The 18402-nt window shown below is 41.2% G+C and overlaps 1 protein-coding gene across 9 annotated transcripts in view; it reads left to right on the forward strand.

Annotated features, from left to right (window-relative positions):
• Positions 1-18402, forward strand: part of LOC127432849 (myocyte-specific enhancer factor 2C-like) — a 103036-nt gene that overhangs the window by 54346 nt on the left and 30288 nt on the right. For all 9 annotated transcript variants that reach the window (XM_051684314.1, XM_051684305.1, XM_051684350.1 and 6 more), the window contains one exon: positions 9466-9669. In XM_051684314.1, coding sequence (XP_051540274.1) covers positions 9466-9669 — 204 coding nt within the window. The remainder of the gene's footprint in view (positions 1-9465; positions 9670-18402) is intronic.

The following is an 18402-nucleotide window of genomic DNA, read 5'->3' on the forward strand; positions in this document are numbered from 1 at the left end:
GTCACTTTTCTACAATGTAAAAAATGGTAACATGCAATTGTGACCTTAAAGATCTATTTCTGCTTTATCTACTCTTGTTGGCATTACCTAATGTAAGCAGGTTGATTTAGTCATATTAAAAAATATATTTTTTAAGAAAACCGGTTAATTTAGGTGAAGCATATTTTTGGAGTTGTACGAATAGGGGCTTTAACCTACTGTACAAAGAGCAAGCAAAAAAGGAACGCCAATGGCAAAGATGACCTTTTGCAGAAAGGCTCAATAAAATGGCCATTTGTCACTTATTGCTTCTGCATTAGAAATATTGAGTGTGGAAGGCGCCATGTGATCAAAGTTCATCTTGTATACATACTCTACTTTAATTGGCACTCAACATGCACTAGATGTGGTTCTCACCCCTCTTAATGGCTTGGCAAAGCAGACAACCACACGTTCTGTAGCCTTCTGTTACCTTTCAGCCACCCATGACAACAGAGGCATCTCTCAACAACAGAAAGGTGTAAAACAGTTTGAGTAAAATTAACAGCAAGAAAATAATAAGGCCCTCTGGGTATCCCATCACCCCTTGCTCTCCTCTACACGATTCCCACCTTTCTCTTGTGATCGTTACCTCTGCGCCTTTCTCCTCACGAAGCACGCTGTGCATGGTTTTTCACTTATTCGTCTTTCTCTCTCTCTTTTCTTCTCTGTCGTCTTCTACTTCTTCACCAACATCTTCTCAAAAAAGTCCTTGGCTTCCGTGAAGTCTAACTTCTCCAAAATTCTCGTCTTAGTATTTCTCTTCTTAAAATTATTTTGTTCCTCTTATGCTAATTGTTATTCCACTTTTCTTCTCATTATTTAGTGCTGTTCTCATTTTCATTTTTCACACAGGTTTTGTTTCTTCTTGTATTTCTGCAGATAACCTTCAAATCATTCTCTTTGTTACAGCAAGTGATGCTCAATTAGGTTTTGATGCTTCATATCACATGACATAAACAGTAGTTACACTTATCAAATACCAAAGCCCTTGTCTTTATATGGAGTAGAAACCAGCACCATTTATTTTCATCTCTTTGGGCTCTCAATGTCCAACATTTAAATATGACATGTTCAGAGGATGCCAAGAGTGGAAACAGAGAACATTTGTTGGGTTCAGCATATTTAGATCACAAAAACACCCCCCCTGTCAATACAAACCTTACTGTCAGACTTCACCATAAGCATTCCCATTACAGTGCAACAATCATGAAATCGTAAAGATTCGTACAACTTTTCTAAATTTGGCGAATTCATATTTTATCGTACGACTTCACTCATATTCATTTATATGACTTTCACTGCAGCCAGTGACGTCGCTCAACATAGTTTCCATCTTATATGCAAAAATACTTGCTTCTGTCACACACAGCACAGGAAAGGGCATAATATTAATAAGCATGTCCATGACGCCTCGCATGCGGGCATCCAGGCATTTGCACATGATCTAATCATACGAATTCATACGAACGTAATTGTATGACAAAATTGGCAACTCGTAATATATGTACAACTTTTCATGAGATCAGGTTGTACAGTGAGTGTGAGTGGGTAGATTTGGGGGAGCGTGGGTCGCATGAATCAGAGTCCAGGGGCAGATGGTGACAAATGGACATTCATCCTCCCTGTCTCTGTCCTCTAGAGGAACTACCCAGGGGAAAAAATGGATTGGAGGCGGGAAGCAGAAGCGAAGCCATTGTGAAGGGGAAGCTGTCAGGCACTTCCTGTTATGAGAGGAAATGCATACAAATGTGCTTCCTGACCTCCCCCCTCACACACACGTGCATACACACACACATACATACAAAACTAAGGTTGGGAATCAGGCCATTAGTTGTTGTTGTTTTTTTGTTTTTTTTACCTTTTTATTCTTTCTCCATCTCATTCTTGTTCAGTGGCTGTAGAAAGTGATTATGAGTCCTGATTGCATGATTTGTTCACCCAAAAATTATGTTATGATGTACTCACCCTAATGTTGCTTCAAACCCATATGGCTTTCTCTCTTCCATGGATAACAAATGGTAGTTTAAAAAAAGACTTCACATGGTTTATTTGCTTGAATGCTATATCTGTTAAGCTGGAAAAAGGAGGCAAAAATACACCATTGATATGACTCGTGCACTACATTCCAAGTCTTCTAAAGTCATCAAATATTGTGGCTACATCGATGACATCAAACCTAATTGGTTCTCATCTCATGAAGCCATGTCAGAAAAACATCCTGGTTACTTTCGTAACCTCCGTTCCCTGATGGAGAGAACGAGACGTTGTGTCGATGTAGCGACACTAGGGGTTGCCCTTGGGAGCCCCAAACATCTCTGATCTTTGAGAAAAGGCCAGTGGGAATTGGCGAGTGGAATTTGAATTCCACTCCTAAGGACATATGGGTATAAAAGGAGCTGGCTCGCAACCACTCATTCGCGGGTTTACCAACAGGGAAACCGTCTCACGGAAGATACATCACACGGGGTTACAAACAGGCAACCAGCGCATGTGGATCACCTACCCCAGTACAGGGCCTAATAGCACACATACTGGGCCGGCATCGAGTTTCTCCGAACTCACCTGCCACAGGGCTAAGGAGGAATCCAGGGTCCACGACCTCGTGAACACGGCTGGGGGGTAACAAGCGCATGTCTCCCCCTTCAGGAGGGGAAAGGCACTATATACAAGCAGTACACCTGGCCAGTTGTCCCGCCAACTTACCTGTTCGTACCTGACAACACACGGACGAACCGGCTCAACCCGGAGATTGAGGAACCTCGCGGAGATTGCCCAGCCCGCTGCTCAACCGATGTCTGCCAAAGAGGCGCCATTGGTCGGGTGTGGTCCTGGGTGTAGTATGCCAACACGATGGCATCAACGACCCAGTGGGTGATCCTCTGTTTGGAGGCAGCGCTCCCATTCCGCTGTCCTCCGAAGCAGACAAAGAGCTGCTCAGAGCCTCTAAAGCTCTGCGTGCAATCTAAGTAGATGCGCAAAGCACGCACTGGACACAGCAATGAAAAGGCTGGGTCTGCCTCCTCCTGGGGCAGCTTTGCTTGCAGGTTCACCACCTGATCCCTAAACGGGGTCATGGGAACCTTGGGCATATAGCTCGGTCGGGGCCTCAGGACCATGTGAGAGTATTCCGGACTGAACTCTAGGCACGTGTCGCTGACAGAGAACACCTGCAGGTCCCCTACTCTCTTGATGGATGTGAGCTCAGTCAGGAGGGCAGTCTTCAAGAGACTGCCTTTAGCTCAACTGACTCCAGGGCTCAAACGGGGCTCCCTGCAGTACCATGGAGAGATCCCATGAGGGAATAAGGCGTGGTCTGGGAAGATTCAACCTCCTCGTGCCTCTAAGTAACCTGATGATCAGGTCGTGCTTCTCTAAATACTTACCGTCAACTGCATTGTGGAGTGCCGCCATAGCGGCCACATACACCCTCAAGGTGGGGGAGACAGCCACCCCACCAGCCTCTCCTGCAGGAAGGAAAGCACCGACCCGACTGCACATCTCTGGGGGTCTACACGTTGGGAAGAACACCATTTAGCGAACAGACACCACTGCAAGGCATATAGGCACCTCGTAGAGGGAGCCCTAGCCTGAGTGATCGTGTCTACCACTTAGGTCTTCCGCATCCCATCCAATGGCCAGACATGAACATTCCTGAGGTCTGGTCGCAGGTGCCAGATGGTGCCCTGTCCCTGAGAAAGAAGGTCCTTCCTCAGGAGAATTCGTGGGGGGGGGGGCTGTCGCGAGGAGCATGAGATCCGAGAACCACGTCTGGGTGGGTCAGTATACTCACTGGGGGGAACACATACTAGCGCGGCCCCCGGGGCCAGCTGTGTGCCAGCGTATCTGTGCCGAGGGAAGCCTAAGTCAGGGCGTACCAGAACAGGCAGTGGGAGGATTCCTGGGAAGCGAACAGGCTTGCCTGCGCTTGACCGAATTGACTCCAAACCAGCTGGACCACCTGGGGGTGGAGTCTCCACTCTCCCCTGAGTGTGACATGTCGCGACAGCGCATCTGCCACACTGTCGAGGTCAAGTGGGATGTGAGTGGCTCGCAACGACTTGAGTTGCTGCTGACTCCAGAGGAGGAGGCGGCGGGCGAGCTACGACATGCGACACAAGCGCAAGCTGCCTTGGCGGCTACTGTATGCTACCATCGCCGTGTTGTCCGTCCGGACCAACATGTGCTTGCCTTGGACCAACGGCCAAAGCCTCCGCAGGGCGAGCAACATTGCGAGCAACTCAAGGCAGTTGACATGCCAATGCAGTTGTGGCCCTGTCCTGGAGCCAGCGGCTGCATGCCCATTGCACACGGCGTCCCAGCCACGCTTGGAGGCATCTGTCGTAACCACGACACGCCTGGGGAACTTGCACCTAGGGGACTCCTGCCCGCAGGAATGCAAGGCCCGTCCAAGGGCTGAACAGGTAGCAGCAGATCAGCGTGATGACCACGCGATGTGTGCCGCGGCGCAATGCCCACCTCGCAACTCGAGTCTGACGCCAGTGCTGAAGCGGTCATATATGCATCGACCCGAGTGGCGTGACTGCCGTTGAGGACGCCATATGCCCCTGAAAATGCTTCAGTGGGACCACCGTGCTCTGCCTGAACAACTTCAGGCAGTTCAGTACTGACTGTGTGCAGTCGCTCGTGAGTCTAACTCCAACCCGAGAAAGGAGATGCTCTGTACCGGGGAGAGCTGCTTTTTCCCCAGTTGACCCGAACCCCGATCGGCTGAGGTGCCTGAGCACCAGGTCCCTGTGCACACACAACAAGTCTCGAGAGTGAGCTAGAGCCAGCCAGTCATCGAAACAGTTGAGGATGCGGACGCCCACTTCCCTTGGCGGGGCAATGGCTGCCTCTGCGACTTCCGTGAAGACGCAAGGTGACAGGGACTGACCGAAGGGGAGGTCCTTGTTCTGGTGCGCCCGGCCCTCGAAGGCGAACCGAAGAAAGGGCCTGTGCTGAAGAGACACCAAGACGTTGAAGTACGCGTCCTTCATGTCTACTGCTGTGAACCAATCCTGATGCCGGACGCTCACTAAAATGCGTTTCCGCATCAGCATCTTGAATGGGAGTCTGTGCAATGCCCGGTTCAGAACTCGCAGGTCCGGGATTGGCCGCAACCCACCGCCTTTCCTTGGTACAATGAAGTAGGGGCTGTAGAACCCCTTCTTCATCTTGACTGGAAGGACAAGCTCTACCACATCCTTCCGCAGATGGGACGCAATCTCCGTGGGGCAGGCGGATGCCTGGCGAACTGAATCGCATAGCCAAGTCGGATGGTCCCGGTCAGCAATCGCAACGGGTTGGAGAGCGCAAGTCATGCCCCCAAGCACCGGACGAGGGGGACTAAGGAGACAATCGTGTCGGACGTACCGGCTGGTGGGCCTCGCGGCGGGGCGGGGCGGAGCCGGAGGTGCCACGTTGAGGGGGCTCAGACCCCGAACTCGTGGCCATGCTGAGTCTGGGGACATCGAAGCACTTACCTGGCTCTGGCTACCCACCATAGGACCGGTCAGTGACAGGGGAGGAGGGAACCGTCCTTGTAATCCGTCACAACGATGGAAAGCCGTGACCGCAACGTTGCCATGGTCATGTTCTCGCAGTGAGAACATGACCCGTCCACGAACACTGTCTCCGCGTGGGCAGCGCCCAAGCATGTAAGACAGCGATCGTGGCCATCGGAAGCGGAGAGGTAACGACTGCAACCAGGAAATAAACAGAGACGCAAAGTCATCTTTAAAAAGATGCTCTCCGTCAGTGCCACTCTTTTAGTGGGAAAATATACTCTTTTATCGCAAGAATATATACTCTTTTTAGACTGTTGAAGCGCCCGGGGCATTCTCTGCACTCCACTGGTGCACGAGGGGGAGAAGCCACTGTAATGCGCTGTAAATCCAGCAGCTTTTTTAGAGGTGAATGGAACGGCAGAGGATTCAGCTCGCTGAACACAACTGCTCGGCTCCGAAGAAAAAATCTGAATGAGTGGTTGCGAGCCAGCTCCTTTTATACCCGTATGTCCGGGGGAGTGGCATGCAAATTCTACTTGCCAATGCCCATTGGCCTTTTCTCAAAGATCAGAGGTGTTTGGGGCTCCCAAGGGTGACCCCTAGTGTCACTACATCGACACAACATCAAGTGAGTGACAGATAGGGAAGTAATGAGGTTTAATTTTACATATTTGTTTTCAGAACTTTATGAATGATATAATCTGAGAGTGAATAGTGAATTTTGTGTTCCACAAAAAAAAAAAAAAAAAAATATTTTTTTTATTAATTATGTAAAAATTAAATCAATGTAATTACTAATTATAAAAATATATTAAAATGTTTAAATATTTTTTTTAGCTTTATTTAAAAATTATAAAAATACTTTTATTTATTTTTTCCATGTTTATATTATTATAAAAAACAAGAATATAAAAACTCCCATTTTAAATGATATTTTGAGAAAGTTACACATTTGATTATTACAAGAGAAAATTCCAGAGAACCAGAGACTTTTATTATTAATAAAATGTATTATAATAAAAGTTTTATTAATAATAATAATAATATTCAATCGCATTATATGCCCAATAAATCCTAAACATTCAGGGGATTTTTTGTGTTCCACATTTATATATATATATATATATATATATATATATATATATATATATATATATATATATATATATATATATTTATTTATTTATTTATTTATTATATTTATGTAAAAATAAAATTAATTTAATAATAATATATTAAGATTTGTAAATATTTGTTTTCAAAAGTAAATTATAAAAATACTTTTATTTATTTTTTCATTTTTACATTATTTAAAAAAAAACAAGAATACAACAATTCGAGAGTTGCACATTTGATTATTACAAGAGAAAATGCCAGAGAACCAGGGATTTTTATTATTAATAAAAGTTATTATAATAAAAGTTTCATTAATAATAATAGTAATAATAATAAACACAATGACACATAAAGAGAACAGTCATATAGAATTATAGGTAATGGTCAAAGGCAATCATCTCTGATGGTTTAGATGTAACATAAAAGCCAGAATGGTTTAAAATTACATTAAAATTACATAATTACAAGATCTGTCTGACACCGTGCATCGAAATGTTAAAATGGCATTTTCAAAGTAAACATGGATTTACAGTACCTATGTAGTTTAATAGCAAAGTGAAAGTATAGGGTAACATTTTGGGAAAGAGACACCTAACAAGTTCTAACATGAGGAAATGGCCATGCAGTTTTTACAATGAGACTAGTGTGAAGGATCCGTAAAATATCTTTAGTATTTGGTGTTTGCGTGTGACTGTGGGTGTTGGTGTCACTGCCCACAGTTGTTAGCTTGACCACATGGATTTATTTAAGGTCCTTATATCTTAATATCTGAGCTTGTGTGATTCTAGTTCCCTTTTTCTGTAAGCTGCCCAGTGCAGTTTGCTGCATTTCTTTTAGATGTGTGAATGAATGACGGACAATGTTATTTGTTATTGAGATAAGCTAAACTTCTAAGTCTGTTAACCGAACACATTGTTTAGTTTTTCCTCCCTTCTCAACCGGTTGTAATACTCAAGGTCAAACAAACCAAATGACAGGTTTTTGGCTTATCCTTTTGACATCTTGTCACATTTGCCAAATCTCCAGAACCTCTCAAAACTGTGAAGATGATGATGATTAAAACTCTCACTTTGGCTTGATTTTGATTTCAACTTGTGAAAATAATACATATTTGTTACCCCAGCTGACAAAAAACAAACAAACAAACAAAAACAAACAAACAAACAAACAAACAAACAAACAAAACAGCTTAAACCAGCATAAACATTTTTTTTTTTAATTATTAATTTTATTTGGTCATAGCTGGTCTCCCAGTCTGGTCAGGACACTTGGCACTGGTCAGACTGGTAGAACAGATTACTGTCCATCTGAAGACCAAATTGGAGAGGCTAAGACACCAGCTCAGGAGGACCAGCTTGACCAGGCTGTGAGACCAGCTAGACCAGTTTAAACCTTTTAATTTATTTTTTCATTCATTAGGCATATTACTTCTCTCATAAACAATTAGAAATATGACAACCCTGGGGTGACATGAAATAAAATCTACATACTTTTCTAATTTAACTGAAATGTTCTTTCCATTTATGTTTTTCAAGGCTACACTTTGGTCAGTGTCAAACTTTTACATTTAGACTATACCATTATTTTCAAATGAAAACTCATAATTCAATCAAAATTAAAGATGTAATCAGGACTCAATCTTTATCATGCATTTCACATACTAGAAGAGCTAAATTGTTTCACCATGACAACTTCAGAAACAAATTAGCAACATCAAAGAATATAATACCTTATGCTAATACATGCTAATTCTTTTTCTTAGCAAATTGCTTTAGTGATAACAACATACGCAATATATTTTTTTAATATTATGCACTTTTACAATTTAATAAATAATGTATAGGTTGCCAGGAACATGTGTCACATTAAAATTTGCACAGGGACATTTGGTTACACTCAATAGTCAGAGGTGAAGAGTTTAGTGTTTTGGCCTCAAGGTTCCTCTGTGTTTTTTTTTTTTTTTTTTTTTTTGTCATAAGCTGCTCTGAGTTTGTGTGTGTGTGGTTTCTTTGACTGCATTAAAGTACTCAAGAGACGTGAAATCTATGAGGTCAGACAGAGATGTTTCTTATTTTCAATGCTACTAATTTAGATGAGAACATGCACTGAGAAGTCATTAACAGCCACTAAAACACTCCATGGCAGCAATAATCTTTGTGTGTGTGCATGTGTTTGTTGGTCTGTGCATCTTCTGAAAAGTGCATTTGCACACAGATGCACCACGCAAAGAAAAGTAGTCTCCTCAAGTAATACAGACTTTATATTCCCCCCAGTTTGCTTAACCCTTATTGCGATAGAAAAGCCTAATTATACTGTTGAACTTTTGTATTAGAGGGGCAGACAAAGTTACTGTCAAAGTATTAATTTTACATGAAGGGTTATTGCAGGGCATTTTGAGCATGTATGTAATATTTTTATTCTTAAGAATTTAGGAATAACAGCAAAAGGGAATTTAGTATTGTATACTTAAAAAACTGAATCTGAAAGATATCTATGTAATCATGGTTGATTTATGAGAGGAAAGTGTCTTATTATGCTATTGTCTATTTTTCAGATAATTTGAAAGAGCACAAAGGAAAAGAAAGTAAAGTAGGTTGAAAGAAAGAAAAGTATCATTGATTTTCCAAAGAACACTGTATTTAGGACAACTCAAGAGTCAGGAATATTTAAGAGAATCAACTCGCTGAGCCAACACACACTCTCACATACAGAGTAATCATCTCCATTTTTATGCCACAAACTAATACTTTGTGCTTCACTTTCAGTGCAGCCAATGACCTTTATTTAATTTTTTTCCCCTTATTTTATTCTCTCACTCTAGGTGACGTTTACAAAGAGAAAGTTTGGCCTGATGAAGAAAGCCTATGAGCTGAGTGTGCTGTGTGACTGTGAGATCGCCCTCATTATTTTCAACAGTACCAACAAGCTCTTCCAGTATGCCAGCACAGACATGGACAAAGTATTGCTGAAATACACCGAATACAATGAGCCACATGAGAGCAGGACCAACTCTGACATTGTGGAGGTGAGTTATCAGACAGACAGTTCTACATACAGTACATTAGCCTGACAGTATCACAACAGTGCAGTCTGATTGTTTGTGCATCTTAAATGATTTTGGCATGGCATATGTCTTGACCTAACATTTAAAAACAGTTAAAATAGGTTTTTGATGTTTTATTTTGGGTCAAATCTACCCAGATTTATCAGTGAGTGAGTATACAGAACGATGTAAAAGAATTAAAGTGGTTTTTATGTGTGATGATACTTAATAAGTAAAATAGAACATTTACTCTATTTGATCAAAATGATTAAATATGTTGTTTTAATTATTTCTAAATAACAACATGTAGAGATGTTGTCAAATTCATTATAATTATTCACAGGTTAGAATTACTTAAATTTCAATGGGGCATTTTAAGTAAATAATATAGGTGAAAATAATAGTAATAATAAAAAAATAAAAACATTTCCAGATTTGGAAGGTGCAAGCAAACTATGTGGGGTAATCAAAAATAAAAAATCAGATCACTTTTATTGTCACACAACCATATACACAAGTGCAATAGTGTGTGAAATTCTTGGGTGCAGTTCCGAGCAACATAGCAGTCGTGACAGTGATGGGACATATACCAATTTACAATAAACATCAGATTTACAACACAATTTAAAATCTAATATACACATAATTACACATAACACAATATACAAATAATAACATACAATGCACAGTATACAATACACACAATATAGAATACACATTATACAATAAAAAAGTATATATAGTATATATAAAATGTACAGTAGGTTGTATTGTACTGTATTGACATTCAGGCTGTCGGTTGATAGTAAGTTGCCAGTGTGTTGTTAAGAGAGAATATAATATAATAATAATATCATTTATGACAGTCCGGTGTGAGATATAAGAGTAAGAGTAATAAAGTGCAGTGCTGATGTATTTTGATCGTGGGAGATCAAGAGTTCAAAAGTCTGATTGCTTGGGGAAAGAAGCTATCATGAAGTCGGCTGGTGCGGGTCCTGATGCTGCGATACTGCCTGCCTGATGGTAGCAGTGAGAACAGCCCATGGCTCGGGTGGCTGGAGTCTCTGATGATCCTCCGAGCTTTTTTCACACACCGCCTGGTATTTATGTCCTGGAGGGAGAGAAGCTCACCTCCGATGATGTGTCTGGCAGTTCGCACCACCCTTTGCAGTGCTTTGTGGTTGTGGGCGGTGCTAATAAGTAATAAGTAATCACAGCAGTGCAGATTTAGAGCCATATCGCATGATTGCGAGTGTGATATTGCTAATATACAACAGTTCAATGAACATCAATGAAAAACTGAATACGGTCATAAAAAACGCATTTGTGCGTGGAACTACTTTTTTACGCCATGGATCAGAATCTACCGTTGCTAGTTCAAAACAAATGATGCTTCCAAGCCTCTCAAAAACATCACTTTAGAACTACTAGTATCTAACATGTTATTGGAGAAACAAGGATGTATGTGTATGTGTGTGTGTGTGTGTGTGTGTGTGTGTGTGTAGAGAGAGAGAGAGAGAGAGAGAGATAGGGAGCATGTGCGATCACCTGTTAATGATGCTGTAGTCTGTTAGTCAGCTTTCTGAAGATAATGTCATTTTGGTGAAATTCATCCTATTTTCTCAATGGAATAGCCATCCAAGCGAGGGTATTCCTCCCTATTTTGTGGTAGCTGGTACGCAAGAGTCTTTCACTGTAGAAACCTCAATGTCCTCCAGCATATTGAACAGTATTTCCTCTCCAATGTGGAAACTCCAGTAAGAGGTAAGTGCCTTGATTTTGTGTAATTAATCAGTCTATTGTGTCTTTTAGCTGTGATGAGTCTTAATGCTTAAGTTGTTAGTTTAAAGTCATATAAAGCTATTTCCTAGCTTTAGTAGTGTAGTAGTAATACGAGCGATCACAGAGTGCTGTTGAATGTAAACACTGAGTGATGCTGACCCACTTCACGTCACCAACTGGCTCATATTACACACAAAAATGGTCTTTTGCCTCCACTTGCTGGCTAAAATATGTAAGGTCACAAAATTAAATGTAAAGAGACATAGCTCTTAACACATCTGCACTGCTCTTACACTTTAGTTTAGAACGGCACGAACACAAGCGGAGTGATACACACAGTGAAGCGTCCGAGTGCTGATGGTGTGAGACGTCTCTTGTCCAATCAGATTCGAGGACCGGAACTAATGGTTGTATATATATAAACTTAAATGATTTAAATTGTTAAATCTGTCACCAGTACTGTATACGTATGCAGCCCAATGCTTGTCAATTAAAAGACACTATGCAGAGGAACCCAAATATACAGAAGAAAAGCCTTTAGATATAGACTTTTAGACCATGCAGCATCTCTGTGATAGTTATTTTAAAAAACAGTACATGACTATATCCATCCTATCTCCATCCATGTAATGCTGTATCTCATTTCACTGCATTCATTTTTAAAACACCTGCTTTGACACCTGTATTCTATCAATCAGCTTAACAATCCTAAAGGGACTCGAGCCTTAGAGACACGTTGTCTGTTGGCTTCTACCTTAAAGCTAAGCTGAAGTCAGGCTATGCTAAGCAATTGTAGCCGTCAGGAGGCAAACATCCAAAAGCACATTAAGCACAGAGTAAGCTGGTTATGTAAGCTTTTCTGAGAGGTCACAACGTGTTTTGATGAGCAAAGATGACACTACATGGGTCGACAAGGTGGTGCCCTGAGGGGCTTAAGGGCTTAAAGACGGTGTGCGCATTCATGATCCATGCCAGCGTCGCAAGAACAGGTCCACATCCACCTACAAAGTTTAAATTGTCCAACGAGTTTGAGAAGTGGGTTGTTCACAATCTAAGTGCAATCCAACAAGCTATTTTTGTTTTAAGACACTCCTTTGCTTGTAGATTGAGTCAGACAAAACATTTGTCTACTTCTTTTTTTTTATTCTGAAGTATTGTCACAAGTCTCATTCCCACTCATTTTGTGGTCCTAATCTCATCTACATTTCAGTTGTTTTATTCAGTATACATCTTGATATTTTATTATATTTACATATTCAGCAAGGTCCATGTGTACACTTCCATATGCATCACATAGCAACTAGTTCCCCATCTCCTCTCATGATTTATATTTCAGCGGTTTATTCAGTTTGTTGCACTAGGAAATACCATCTCCAATCAAAAGGTGGATTTTTGGACTACAGTCCTTGTTCTTCCTGCAATACATCAAAGCACAATTATAAAAATGCACTCCAAGGATAAGAAGCTGTGCATGGCACTTGATTACAGTCTGAAGTAGATATACACTTGAATACTGAATTTATTGTGAGTTCTAAAAAATACTTCATGCATTACTCTGATTCATATTTAATGTCTTATTTGATGCACATAAGGGTTGAGCAGGATGGCATACTGTATGCTTCATAATGTGTATTGCAGTCAAAGCTCCACGCCAGCCATTTAGATTACTTCACAAAGAAATTGTAACAGTTCGGGAAAGGAGGTTGTGGGAACCGGAGTAACAAAGAACTTTAATCAAACAAAACATCAAACTGAACATAAACTGCAAAACAAACAATGATGCACACACTGCTTTGTGCACTCTCTCTCTCTCTCTCTCTCTCTCTCTCTCTCTCTCTCTCTCTCTCTCTAACTGGTGTCTCCTGCTCGTCCTTATCCCCTTTCCTGGAGGGGAGGTGTTGCCCTTCCGGCCGTCCTTCTGCCGGCAGGTCTTCCCCGCCTCTTGGACCCTGGGAGAGATGAGGGGAGGCAGAGGGAAAGAGCGAGGGGGAGAGATAGAGAGAGAGAGAGAGAGAGAGAGAGAGGAGAGAAAGAAAAAGTGGCTCGACGGTCCCCGGACACGCTGTCGCCTGGTCCTCAGCCACTTCTCTGCCCCCTGGCGGATGACAGCCGCTCTTCCCCTGGCAGATGGCAGCAAGTCCTTCATCCCATGATGGACGGCAATGGCTCCTCCGGCTCCCAGCGGATGGCAGCGACTCCTCCGTCCCCTGGCGGACAGCAGCGGCGAGGACTCCACGACAGCGCATCCCTCCTCCTTCCCGGACTTCGGCACCAGCATAACAGTTCAGGAAAGGAGGATGCGGGAGCCGGAGTAACAAACAACAAAACTTTAATCAAACAAAATATCAAACTGAACATAAACTGCAAAACAAACAAAGACGCACGCACACACACAGCTTCATGCGTCTCTCTCTCACTCTAACTGGCATCTCCGGCTCGTCCTTATCCCCCTTCCGGCTGATTAGGACGATTCAGTGCCGGGCATGCGTCCTCACGGCCCGGCCATACCCTCCTCCTCATCACAGAAATTGATAAAGAATATTCACTTTACGCTGATGTGGTGGTACAATAAAGAAATAGAAGTTGCAGTTTGTTTTTCTTTTTTTTTCTTGGATCATGAGGCTAGAATTTCTAAAGAAAGGATAGCAAGACCCAAAATAAAAAGAAATGTAATCGTTTACATTCATATTGATTCAAACACTTATGACTTTCTTTCTTCTGTGAAACATAAAAGGAGATGAAGTTGGGCAGAATGTTCAGTCTCAGTCACCATTCACTTTCTTTGTATGGAACAAAGATGCAATGAAAGTGAATGGTGACTGAGGCTTTCATTCTGCAATGTAAAAAGTAATAACGTGCAATTGTTACCTTTAGATTTTTTTTCCCCCAGTTTAACCATTAAAGTTAAGTTTTATGGTGCAATCTAATGTATTTAGGTTGATGAAATTATGTTAAATAGTATTTTTGACTTGAATCAAATCAGTTAATTTAGATTTTATTACATGAAGGAAATTTTTTTGGTTAACTGTTTTTTTTTTTTTTTTTTTATGTGCTTCCTTTTCATTGTACCTCCATTTGTGTGGCATGGAGCAGAGAAAGTCATATGTGTTTGTAACAACTATCATTTAATATCTTAAGGACTCAGATTGTAAAATCACATTGTGAAATGTTTATACAGACTGGTTTTCACATTTTAAATCCTTTTAGAACAACTTCCGAGTGCTGCACTCAACTTTAAAAGCAAGTCCTAAACATCACAGCTAGCTCTACCTTGGGAGAACAGAAAGCACACCGGGAGAATCAGTGCACACAAACATCGAAGTGGAATGAGAATAAAAAAGAACATAGTGTGACTTGCTCCCATCACCAAGCAACAGCTTTAGTGTAGCTTCTTTCCAAATTGCCAGATTTCGCGCTAGAGAAATCGATTCGAGGGTGGCTAAAACGACATCCTAACTGGATTTGTCGGCGAAGTGCCGAGCTCCTGCAGGGCCCTGTTTTTCTGCTGCTAGGTTACATCACGGCCAGGGGATGTGGGCGGTGGGAGGTAAAGAGGAACAAAGAAGATTTCCTGTTGTGATGGCAGGATGGGAACAAGGCCTTGGGGTGGGCCAGAGGGGGAGCTTGACATTGGGGTATCAGTTCAGATTTGAGCTTTTAGAGTGTGTGAGGGTTTGTGTGTAAGTGGCAGGGGTGGACTGGGAAGAGAAATCAGCCCTGGATTTGAAATAAAAACCAGCCATTCAGCCCCGTTTCGCAGCCATCCGGCCCCATTTCGCAGCCGGCCCACCGGGAAAAGTCCCGGTTCTCCCTATGGCCAGTCCGCCCCTGCATGTTGGATACAGTGTCAGATGTGTACTGTATATACAAATTTAGCATTGTTTAAATTAGCAGAAAATACACACACTCACACATGTATAAAACACACAAATACAAATGCAAGCAATCTTTCCTTTCTTTGCCTGGAGTGCCTGTGGGGTGCAGTGGGAGGATAAGGAGAGGCAGTGGAGCCGGGCACAGCGTGTGGGCGTCTTGAAGAGCAGCCCGCTACATTAGCAATAAAGCTCCATGTAATTAGCATGTCTTTGGTTGATAATTAGCGTTGTTGAGAGAGAGGCAGTGAGAGGCTTGCCCAGCCCCTTTAGCTCTGTTTATGAGAGGCTAGAGTCTTTTCTACTCTACTCCACTCTCCTTGGCTCTTTTTTTTTTTTTTTTTTCACCATAAACATCTTCCGTTGTTGCCCATTTTTATCTCAGCTTTCTTAGGTCAGGAAATTTTTCATTCACAATGTGCTCTACATGCCCTTCCCCATTTGGTATTGTCAGAGTATATATGAGCCTGATCTCATGAAAATGTTGTGACTGTGGCGACACTTTGCGAAATGTTCAGAGGTGAAATGTCCACTAGATTGCACTAAAAGTGAATTAAGATTTTAAGGTTAATGTTCTATTGAGTTTTAAATAACCTAAACGGATCTCCGTATCGTAAACCTTTAACCTAAACCTAACCGATAGTGTCATAAACATAAAAATGCAATTGTTGATACAACTAAAACATTTTGTGGTGCTTCTGTGACACTTTTGGCACGCTACTCTGGAGTCATATCCCAGACGCTTCATATGTGTAATACTCTATCAGTTGAGCTACTGTGTAATTGGATCACACTCTTGAACATGCTTATAAATGTAATATTTATGTAATGAAAATGTTAAAATGGATCTCCTTAAAGTCAGCCGTTATAGTAAAATTGTTTTGATGTCATAAGATAGCATTGTGTAAGGAACAGGGCCAAAGTTTTTATGAACTCAAGTAGTCTGCCATTTTACTTGTAATTTCTGTAAAAGGGAATAAATGGGGTTGTTGTTTCTGCGCCTCTTGTGTTAATTAAAAAATATATATATTTTATAGTGTTTCTATGAGACCAGTTTAAGATACATGGAAGAGGCAAAAAAGTTGAGAACAATATGTTAATTTACTAAGGAAAAAAAACAATGGTATGTTAGGGTGATAGATTCATGGATTCTGACTCTGTTAAATTAAAACATTGTCACACACCCAAAAATTTGTTTATGGTTATGCAAAACATCAGAGGTTGCCAGCAGTGGCGGCCAGTCAGAGGAAGCAAGGGAGGCTCAGCCTCCACAAAAATGTATTCAAAAAGAATGTTGTTTTAATCAGTTTACTTATTAACATACACAACTCAGATGCCTTTAATGCAAAAAAGATATTTTTCTATGTATCTTTCTTTCATGCACGGTAGACAAGTGAGTTTAATCTACTGTATGAATCGGAATGAATGCCAGAGGAGGCTGACGGCATAATGCCTACTCTCGTTAGTAAACTGACCAATCAAAATGGATATTCATTTGGAGCAATGTCATCTGCTTCTGTTCAAAAAACTTCCAAAAAAGGCCCAACGGAGGCAAAATTTAATTTACTTCCTTCAGTGTTCATAACCAATCATTATCAAAGATAACAATTCAAGCCAATCAGTTTTCAGTATCACGTTTACGCTTCATCAAGCCTGCTTGTGGATAACGTGACAGGTGAAGAGAAACTTTCAAAATATGCCAAAATATCGATGGAATAAAAGTTATTGGAAGATCTAAAACATGTGAAAGACTGAACGATATGATCATATATATATTTGATGCAATGGAGGATGGAGTTCGTTTACACATACAGTAGCCTATTTGGTGAGTAGATGTTACTGTACATTGAATGGGGCCCTCCAGTAATTTATAAATGTTTGCATTGATCATAGTCTGTAGCTAGCGCTGCGTCATTTGTTCCGTTTGTTAGTTTTATTTACAAGTGTTGAGTTGGTGATCGGAAAGTGCTGAGATGATGAGAAGAAAAAGTATTACACATCTGTAGGTATCAAGACAATTTTAAGATATCAGGGAGAGGACATCATCTGATGGGTATGGGAGCATAATTGCCAACAAAAAACATATCATAATATTTTATATTTAGACCCACTGTAATCTTTTATTGGATTGATCTTTCTATACTAATTTATATATTTCCCTCCTCTGAAAATTTCGTCATGGACCGCCACTGGTTGTCAGTTATAAATTCTATTTTTGTGTGTGTGTGTGTGTGTGTGTAGCTCTTCATACTTTAATAGAAGTATCTTTCCTAGCATGTTTTTCCTTCACACAATAACTCATTAAAAGTCTCCTGCGTCGTAACATCGGAGGCTAGACAAAAGGTGGGAAGGTCCAGATAATTACACCTTAAGTCTTGAAGAAAGAACAAATTACGAGTGCTTGTGTAAGGTAAAATTAGCTAGTTTCAGATTAGCAGGGGGGAACAACAAAAACACAACTACATGGTTTGGTTGTCAAAATGCTTTGCACTGTTAGAATGCAGAGTTTATTTGGCAGGAGATTGAAACTTTAACAGATATAGATTTCCCATAATGGTGCCAGTCTACCCAACAGGTGAGAAGCATTATAGCTCAGCTGAGGTGGTTTAGACTTTATTCACAGTAGCGCCATCTTTGGTTTTTAAAGCTGTATAAAGCTCCTAGATCCTATCTGATTTTCCACAACTCGTGTTGTCTGGGGTTTGTTGTCTACTGATTGTTCTTGGAAATATATTTTTTGTCAGCGGAACGATCCTAAAACACTTTAAACTGCAGTACAGACTATTGAAGAGACTGCACGTCTTTCCATTGCTATTCACATAAAAAATAAAGATGGCGCTGCTGTGAATAAGGTCTATTGGGGAGTGAGAATACACATACATAAATACTGTACATACATACACATATTTATATTCCTTTTTGAACAAGATTTAGGATTAGTATTTTGATGCTCAACTGTTTCATTATTATTTCATTTACTAGTTTTACAATGTAGAAAGTTGTGAATTGTTGAAAATGTCAGTCACAGTCAATAGGTGTCCACCAATTATTGATCCTGAGC

The sequence above is a fragment of the Myxocyprinus asiaticus genome, chromosome 4 (genome assembly GCF_019703515.2).
Source record: "Myxocyprinus asiaticus isolate MX2 ecotype Aquarium Trade chromosome 4, UBuf_Myxa_2, whole genome shotgun sequence".
Classification (NCBI taxonomy): domain Eukaryota; kingdom Metazoa; phylum Chordata; class Actinopteri; order Cypriniformes; family Catostomidae; genus Myxocyprinus; species Myxocyprinus asiaticus.